General features: G+C 39.2%; 1 protein-coding gene across 1 annotated transcript; it reads right to left on the bottom strand.

The window, feature by feature from the left end:
- Window positions 1-446: 446 nt before the first annotated feature.
- Window positions 447-9,993, bottom strand: grap2b (GRB2 related adaptor protein 2b). Its single transcript, XM_085408474.1, has 6 exons — window positions 9,768-9,993; window positions 4,729-4,820; window positions 4,302-4,424; window positions 1,960-2,122; window positions 1,716-1,799; window positions 447-1,293 (listed from the first exon to the last, which is right to left on the bottom strand). Exons 1-6 carry the CDS (start codon window positions 9,843-9,845, stop codon window positions 1,108-1,110), a joined length of 726 nt encoding a protein of 241 aa, XP_085264600.1. The 5' UTR covers window positions 9,846-9,993; the 3' UTR covers window positions 447-1,107.
- Window positions 9,994-10,235: the final 242 nt, after the last annotated feature.

Genomic DNA, 10,235 nt, shown 5'->3' with positions numbered 1-10,235 from the left:
AATGAATATGATTAATAATATACATTTTTAAATTTAAAAGTGAGGATGAAAAGATTTCTGCTTTCAGTCAGATTGACCAAATTACACACAGACATTGAATGCAGCACACGTTTGTCCCGAGAGCTATAGAAACACGTACTCTGAAGCTATTGGGAGTTTTCTTTTCTTTCTTAGCAGCCTTGATAAGGTCAGCCCAGGTAATAAACCGAACAAACACGCACTTTATATGTGGGCCAAACAAGATAAGCAGTGTCATATGCCCTAAATAAAGTGAAACAACTTCTAGGGGCTATTTTGAGAATGTCTAAAACACATTTGTGTTGTTCTTAAAATACTCTGGTCACAACCGAATACTGAAATACAGATCTGCTTTATTATTAGTATATGGGACATGACACACAATAACTTTTACTTTTAGACGTCAGAGTGTCCTAAAATGCTTTTATTACTTTTCAGACATGGACACACACATGACTGAACCCTCTGGATGGTTTACTTATAATATGTCTGCACAATACCTTTTTGTTGTGTGGAGTCTGAGCAATCAGCAACAACTTCAAAAGTTCATAAATTACAGTACTAAAACGTGGGCCTTGTTAGGAATCCAACACCACGATGTGATCAAAAAGTACAACAAACTTAATCATAAGGCTGACAAAAAAAAGTTTACAGAGTAGCGTTTATGCGGTGACACTTATCATGCATAAAATGCATTTGTAAATGGATGATTTCTTTCAGAAATAATAGCATTAGGTACCTTACAATTGAAACTTATATACTTTTCCAAATAGCACTGAATTAGACATCACCACTGGGCAGGACAGATCGATACATGAAATACTTTTTCATTAAAAAACAGAAAAAAACATGTTTTTATCTTGACTTGGGCTTTTTATGTCTTGTCAATGACAAACATGAACGCTATCCTTGACATGATGAAAATTAAAAACTCGCATGTTTGGTGTATTGGTGAGCCTTTTCCTGCTAGCAGTTTTGAGTTGCTCTAAGTTTGAAATTTAATCTCAAAAACACAAACAAAACCAGCATTAGATGTTTGACTAAAAAAGTTGCAGTAGTTTTACAGATGTTTGCCTGTGGGCCGTCCTCTCAGATGGGTTTGGTGTAGTTGGAGGGGAAAAGGCCTTTTTTGCCCCTTAGCTGACCTTTCCACCAGGTCTGGTCAGAGACCTCCAAAACCTCAATGATATCCCCTGCACTGAACTCCAGCTCGTCCGCCTCTTCTGCCTTGAAATCGTAAATGGCTCTGACCTGCGTTGTGTGGGAGGTTTTGCGCTAGATACAACAGAGGAAGATAGAAACTTATCAGTACTCTATATGTTATCAGCTCACTGTCACTGGCTAATTTTCAGCCCAATTTTCAAAGTTTTATTTACTATGTGCAGAGATTTAAAGAGACAGACCTGTCTGAATTTGGGCAAAGAAGAGCCAAATGTAATTTAAAAATGCCCACTGGGGCTTATTATAATTGTTATTCTAGGCTCCTTAGAAGTTGGCATTTACATAAAAGTGTACAGCAAATCAAAGGTCAAAGACTTAACTACTCTGACTAAAAGTTGTGCATGCACGCCTGAAACTGAAACTGTACAGTCACACAGTCTATATGGACAGGGAGACACTGCATCTTACACACATTTCACAGATCGCAAGTCCACAGTCATCAGTGTAACCACAGACTTACGCACAGAGTTGTGTACCTGTCGTGGTGCTGGAGAAGGCGCACGGTCAGAACGTGGAAAAATAGGATGAGGAGGTAGAAGCTTATTTGAGTCTCCTCTTTCCTGTTGGGGCATAAACAAGTCACGTTAGCGTTTCCCTTATGGCTACCTTGTCATTCTGTGACTCCTGTTAAATCCACTGACAGCACCAGATAGTGACAGCACTAATAATGACACAATGACTGTGTACGTTTCCAGGCAGGTTTCAATCTTTAGCCCTTACCTCTTTTTGCGTCTCTTTGAGCAATAGTAGACTCTGTTTGGAGATGGATTTTTTTTTATAGTATTCCACCAGCTGATTGAGTGAGGGAAACTTTTCTGACCACAGGTAGTACTGCCCTCTGCTGTCACGCATCACCCTGAAGTGCTGAACATCTGCTGGATGTCTAAAAGGGTATAAGATGAAAAGTAGGATCCTTTTTATCTGCATTTCCGTATTTCATTCCATGTACTACAATGACTTCATTGATGACTACAATGACTACTTATGTTTGTTCCATCCTTAAAAAAATGTGAGACATTGTGCTGTTATACCCTCACCAGCCATTTTATTAGGTACTCCTATTCATCTGCTCATTAGTACAAGTATCTTTTCAGTCAATCACAGTGCCGCAGCAGAAAGTATTTAAGCAATTAGACATGATTAAAACAACCTGCTGCTGTTCTGAGGATCAGAATGGGGAAGAAATGGGATTTATGTCACTTTGAACATGGCATGATCGTTGGTGTGCATCTCTAGCATTTACAGAAAATGTTCTGAAAAAGAGAAAGAATCCAGTGAGCTGCTGTTCTCTGGGTGGAGTGGAGCTCCAAGCTATTAGGAAGGCAACGGTAACTCAAATAACCACTTATGACCAGAATGTCTCTGAGCACAGAAGTCATTAAACCATGAAACATATGGGCTACAGCAGCAGAAGACCACACCAGGCAGCCTGTCTGAGTATTGTTCCTGACCATATCCATCCTTTTATGACCATAGTGTACCCATTTTCTGACGAGTGCTTCAAGCAGAATAACACGCCATGAAATCATCACGCACTGGTTTCTTGAACATGACAGTGCGTTCACTGTACTCAAATGGCCTCCACAGTCATCAGAGTTCAACCTAGCAGAGCATCTTTGGCAAGTGGTGGAAAGGCTTTGCTATTGTGTCAGTGTAATGAAAAACTTTGAATGTTTCCAACACTTTGTCCATTCAGAAGGCAAAATTTCAGCCTGGTATTAGCAAGTTAAAACTTACCCAGCAGCTGTTGAGTGTCCCTCACACATAAAGGAAACTACTACTTTGTAATTGGGCCAGAGTATTTTTTTTCTTTTGTCCTCAAACAAACAGCCACTATCTCATTGCAGCAACTAGCCACACAGAGGGAGACAGGTAGATGAGGTGAATAAAACAATGTATGCAAATCTAAAAGATGAAACATCTTTATAATTGTAATTATAATTATAATAGTTACATAAAGTTTTTATTTCAAAATTAAATATTCAATCATTTGCTCAGAGGGTTCGCTGTTGTCTGATTAACAATTTAGAGCACAGACATGCATGCATGCACACACACACACGCTGACACACTCGCACTCACACACACACACACACACACACACACACACACACACACGCACGGACACGCACACACACACACAAATATATGCTGCTACTATATTGCATCAGCACTCAACAGTGCAGTGAAAGAGAAAACATTGATCAACCTATGGCAAGCATACAAAAAAGACCTTAAAGACAAGTTTTGTTTCAATATAAAATTTGAATGCCTCAGGTATTCATCATTTTAGTAGTATCGGTCTGGACCTTAAAAGATTAGCTCATCAATATCAGACTGCTGCAAGCAGGTAAGTTTTAGAGAAAGAACGAAAGTGAATCGTCTGAAGGAAGTGGTTGACTCTTAATTAGCACATATTCATACTTACTCTTGCCCACAACTGTGTGACGGTGAGAAACACCGACAAAAAAAGAATTCCGAGAAGAACAAACTTAAATGGTGAGCAGTGCACATGCAAAGCAAAATAAAGGTGCGGGACAAAAAATAAACACACACACACACACTGTGTAAATTGCTGTACTGGAAGCCAACATGATAACCACTATAGACAAAAGCGAGCCATTCATGTCTACTGTAATTTCTTCACCCTAAATACAAGACTACATGTCATGTCTTGCAAAGGGGAGAAGGCATGTTAAATATGTGAGGTATTTCTCCAAAAACTGGAAAGATAGGAGCTCTGTGGAAACCCCAGACAAAGGCTGAGTCACTACATTCCTACATGAAAGGCACCACCAGTGGGCGACGCTCCCCCTCACAGTGACCCTGTGTGACTCCATTTGAAGAAACATTTGCCTCTTTTAAACTACACTGCACACTGTTAGATATATATAATGTTTGTGAAATGGAAGAACAGCAAACGTGTAGAGTTGGCACAGAATTGCAAATGTTAATAGTCTAGCTGTTAGCAGTTGTTAGGCACATAGATTAATCAGTCTGAATACATGATTTTTAGTTAGTGGGGTAAAGATAACCTGCAAACTCAAACATGCTAAATGCACCTGACAGAGATGGAGAAGTCGCCTGGAGCTGGTTTTCGGCTGCTTCGTATGAGAAAGGCCCCCACGGGCTGTGACATCAGTATCTCCTGGGCGTCAGTGCGACTGGTGTTTTCCTGATACCAGCTGGAGTTATTAAGGAGACAGGGGAGAACAGACGTAGGAGATGGGGAGCAGGAAACATAAAGTTCAAGCAGTGACACAAAACCTGATGGTGCTGAAGGAGCTGAGGTGGTAAAAATGCATAATTTGCTGGCAAGAAACAATATAGGATAAAGTGATCACATGCCAAAGTAAGTAAGCAAAATAAGTAAATGTAAGTCAGCTACATAATGTACTTTGAAATTATTAACAGGTGTAAATACGTAAATACAGAAGCTAGAAGGAGGTTAATTTGGAAAAAAAAAAACATATGAAAACATGGTTTTACCTGGGGATGTGAATGTCGATATAGTTTTTTGGGACAAAGCCCATAGCTCCGTTGTGCTCTGCTCTGTACCAGTTCCCAGATGTTTGCAGAATCTAATTTACACAATCACACAACACACATACATGAAAACAGTCAGATCATGTTAACGATCCATTAAAATCTGTCTGTGAGGCCAGCATCATGATTTATTGGTCAAAAACAAACAAAAAGTCTTATTACTTAAAAACACTATGATTATTACAAGTGGTGTTTATTGCCAACATATAGAAAGTACGATATAAGGATTTATGTCACATTTGACCTCTGACCTTTCCTTTAAGGTTAATAGATTGGTCTGAAGGTCAAAGTAATAATAATTCTCCATAAAGCTGTTGAAATCTATGTTTTTTACTGCCATTGTTAGTATTGACAACATACAGGCAATAGGGAATAATATATAGGGATTCTAAATATCGCATTATTTTATTATGACCTTATTAGGTACATTAAATACATAACAATTTGAACAATTTGTATTTTGGGGGAAAAATAAAAAAGTGATCAGAAACATTTTCACATATTATCTATTATTAAACATTTAAACTAATTTACTTAATGATAAAATTAATATGACAAACATACAAAAGCCACATAGTATAAAATAAAAAATAATAACTCTAATTATGCCAAAATGAAGTGTGTTAAAATGGTGAAACAGCCACTCCCACCCGGAGCAATGCCTGATCTCTGTGCATCAGCATGCATACATGTCCACCAATCAGCCACAAGCTTAAATTCACTGACAGGTGATGTGAACATGAATGATTCTGCTGGGAAACACTGGTTGTTGACATTTATTCAAATGGATTTTGTTTACCTATCACCTGATTATACACTGCTGCAAACCAACCACACCCTCCATAGTAATGACAACAGTCCAAAACTGCTCAACTGGAGATGATCCAGGCATCTAGGGGATTCAGCTAAATAACCGTGATCAAAGTGGGACCCACCCCACGACCCACAGGACCCAAAGGATCCTCTGTTATCCTGTCTTGAACAACAGTTTTGTGTCCATGTGCCGATAGAACAATTCTAGTTCAGTGCCACAAGAGGGTTCTCCACTATATTAGGCCAGTTTTGCTAAAGTTGTCACTTACTGGTGTATACTCACAGCTTTCCACTTATTTGCAGATCCCTGTGTGCTGCCAACTAAACTCTGACAATACATAATGCAGATTTTGGAGTACAACTGAAAATAATATCACAGACACTCAAGCTACAGTTATACTGATCTCTGGTGAATGCCAATCAAGTTGCATGGTCCTGGTCTGTGAACACAGGTTCTCACTTAATGACACTGGGCTCTGCTCCTAACAGTGTGGCAGAAATATGGACTCGAGTGTCCCACTGGAGGTAATTTCATTGGCAGTGTTCCTCCTGCAGTGGCGGTATATATATATATGAAGAGAGAGAGAGAGTATGCATAGTATGCAAACAGCTAACAAACAGGCATTATAATTCATTATACAATGAGAATAGGACAAATCAACAATTCCCACCCCCTCCATGACGTACTGACTACTCACAGGAGCACATTCAGTGAGAGACTGAGATTACCGAAAAGCACCACTGAATGACACAGGAAGTCATTTCTGCCCGTGGCCATCTCCCTGTACAACACCTCCATCTAACACACTGTAAACACTGCAGTAGTTACAACCTTTTCACACATGCGCTTTTCTACTCCGTAATATTCTTGTCAATTTTCTTCATATTTATTTATAATCACCTCTGTTAATCCTTGATATTTATAATTGAGTGATCTGATATATTAGTGCTAATTTCTTAAATGTGTAAAATCTGTAACATAATGTGTTGTTTGGAGTTTAGTCTGTTACTGTTACTATTTTTACCATTTCTTCTTGGAGCAACTGTAACCCACATAATTTCCTTAGGGATTAATAAAATATTCTTAATATGATTCTGATTGTTTCAGGATGACCTGCCATTATCCAGTGACACATCTGCTTACCTGTATCTTTTGCTAATTTCTCCTCCTCTTCTTTTCTCTTTTTTCTAAACTGAAAACCTGATGGCTTTGAACTTTTCTTTTCCGTCTTCCATTGGTTTTAATTTTGCAATCCAGTATGAACACCCTTCCCCCAACCCGAGGATCACCACAACATAACCTAATGGACCTACACCTTAGTTCCCAGATTCACTTTGTCTAGGGTTTATTTTTGGGATTTCGCACAACCCAGGATTCAAATCATGAATACATAATGGGCTTGGATTTACAACATTATGAATGAAATGTGCTCTATTTGGAAGCAGCCGGGCCCCCTCCCCTATCGACAGGTTGTGTGTGAGACTTTAAATCATCAAACTGTAAATTATAAACTTTAAATTCTTATTGATCCCTTTACCCCTGGTCCTAAAGTGTATATTTATTTTCTTAGTCTTCTTATATTTATTGTTTCTTTACTTGCACTGCTGTAACTGAAGCCTCGTCATCTCGTCTCTCTATATACTTACTGTATATAGCGGAGATGACAATAAAGTTTACTTTGACTTCAGCAGCACCTCGCAAACAGAGGGCGTCCTTACTCCGCGCAAATGGCAGTGAGAACACCGATCGGTGCCGCCCATGATGCCGCACCCACCACGATGCCACCCCGGGCAACCGCCCATGTTGCCCGTATCAAAAAAACACTACTGTCCTCCTGTTGCGCCTCACAGAAAGGAGCACATAAGGGTCGTGCTGCTGGGCTGATGCCCTTCTGTGACCCTATTCAGATCTTCCTGTGCAGAGATGGGCAGTAACTGTAATCCTATTAACGAGTAAAGTAAGGGATTACTATTGCATGCATTACTTAATCATGATTTTGTTTGTGAGAGTGTCTCATGAAAATGACATACGAGCATGTGACGTCTGTGGCAGCAACAGATCAACAATGGATTATATGGAGTGTGTGAGAGAGAACGACCATGCAGCGTTTAAAGCTTGGAAGTACTGACATTACTTTGAGTTTGATTCTGTAAAAAGTGACAAAAACATTAACATTAGCTGTACACTCTGTGTGGGAAAAAACTTTTCTACAGCAAAAAATTTAACTTCAAATCAGAGCAAGTACCTAGCAAGCCGCCATGGGAATGTGAAATTCCCAGAGAAACCCCCAGATCCCCCCACTGACATGATCGCTGCAGCCTCCACCCGCCCCACTGCTGCTAAACAGGTGAAAATAGATTTAAGAGCAACAGGACTCAGTGCGGCTGAATCTTCGATTTTGTTTATTTTTTGTTGTGTTTTAATTGAGTCTGTTGGAAAAAGTGAGTGTAAACACAAAACATTGTTTTATCTTATATGCTGGAATATTTATATGCATATTTTTATGCACATTGCTTGATGCAATGTGCATAAAATTTAAAGATTAAACTAATAAAAAAGTTTTAAAAGGAGACATTTATTTGATTCAATTTTATATCATGGACTATATAGAAAAAATAGAATTGGTCTGAAAGGTCTATTGCTTTATAAAATGTTCAGGTTGTGTATCATGTTTTTTTAAAGTAACTAAGTAATAACGTAACTAATTACTTTGGAAAATAAATAATCAGTAAAGTAACAGGATTACCCTCTTGGATAAGTAATCAGTAATTAGTAACTAATTACTTTTTTCAAGTAACTTGTCCAACACTGTCCTCGTGTAACAGCCTGTCTCCTTGTATCTCCTTCTACACTCCTGAGACTGTGCTGGAAGACACAGCAACACTTCCCTCCTGTAAGAGTCAGACTACATGTACAACCTGAATGTGCTGCAGGTGTTGTCTGGTGCTATCAGCAGTGACAAGGAAACGAATAAAAAGGCAAAACTCTAGGAAAATTCAGGGGAGCTACGGAGAAATCGCCTGCAAAACCATTTTATTTGGGGGTTGTCTTGTTACTTCTTCAAGTGTATTGGTTGTCACTGTCACGTGCACTAACCGTGCTTTAAGTTTCCCTGAAGATGCATGGTTATGTAGAGACTTTGTGTTTTACTGTGATGTTCAAGTGTTCCAGTAAAGCTTTATAGTAGTGTTTATAGATATAGATATAGATATAGATATAGATGGGTCCTTTTAAGCCATTTTCTAGGCCAAAGTACCAGATGGCCTACACTGTAGAAACTGAGAATATTTTTTCTCTCAGTTATGATTAGTTCTGTGTGTGTGTGTGTGTGTGTGTGTTGTGGTTTGCCTGTGTGAGATAGCTGTGGGTGTTTGTGAGAGTTATTTAGAGGCTGAGTTTTTGCTGATCCATTTCCTTGTATACCTTTTGTGTATATCCACCTGCTATACACCAATACACCGATGGAAGTGTTTTAATGCCGGGTGCAGTGGATTTACATGAGCTAAATGCTGCAGTGCACAAATAAAATTGGCTCGCCCTGCAGCGCGTTACAAAACCCAACACCTTTTTACAGGAGACCTCACTTTTAACAGCTTTTCTGAGAGGTTTACACCGGAACAACATCGAAATGTTTTTCCATTGTTCACATAGTTTGAAACGTATTATAACAATAAAGCACCCAAATTAAGTTTGCAGGTGTATATACATGAACTAATGCTTCAGCAAGGTGCTGAGTTAACAAAAGCGATGTGTGAAAGCTGCGTTGAGTCATTGTAGCTGTTTGTCTGCTAGTTTGATGTTATCTGTGCGTTCACCTCTGCTATATGATTTTACTTTGTGATTCTGTCAAGAAGATATAAAGATTTTGTTGCAATGGCAATGTAAACAGGAAGGAAACTCGGACTTAAGCAGCAGGATGCAGTCGTGGTTGGCTGCACAGAGAACTGAAGAGCGCTTCAGTGAATAGTACAGTGCACCATTGTTACACAAGAGTGATAAAACACTAATCTACATGGAAATACTCTGCTTTATACTCAACATATATATAAAATCGGTCATTTGAATGTTTTTGTATGCTGACAACTTTTTATGACTTTTGTGAAGAGCGATGTTGCTAAAAACAAACCAAGGAAGTGTTTGCATGTCTGTGTGTGTGTGTGATCCTTACTTTCAAGCAGTCTCCTCTTTTGAAGCTCAGGTCATCCTCCGCTTTAGCTTCAAAGTCAAACTTGGCCGTAGCCTCCATCGTAGACAAACCTAAGAAGAGATGAAGAAACAAAAGGTTAGAAGTACTCCAGTGTGTTCAGATGAAATGATTAACGAGCTGGGAAAACAGACGTGTGTAAGTCAAAATCAAAAGAAACATTGCACTGACATCAGTTGGTGCTCTTCTAGTATCTTAATGGACGGAATAATTCCCCACTCAATCAAGGACAGTCGCTATGTCTTTTCCCTTGCGTCCTTCCAGACCACAACCTGTGTTAGCACCTCTACAACAAAATCCTTTAAGTGCCTGTAAAGCATAAGTTCTCACCTTGAATTTTGTCCACACACACACACACACACACACACACACACACACACACACACACACACACACACACACACACACACACACACACACACACACACACAC

This window comes from Rhamphochromis longiceps, linkage group LG6 (assembly GCF_057381845.1).
Source record: "Rhamphochromis longiceps isolate RC_006_pf linkage group LG6, R_longiceps_female_GT1.1, whole genome shotgun sequence".
Classification (NCBI taxonomy): Eukaryota; Metazoa; Chordata; class Actinopteri; order Cichliformes; family Cichlidae; genus Rhamphochromis; species Rhamphochromis longiceps.
Note: the sequence above shows the minus strand (reverse complement) of the source record. Positions and strands in the feature narration are given on the sequence as shown.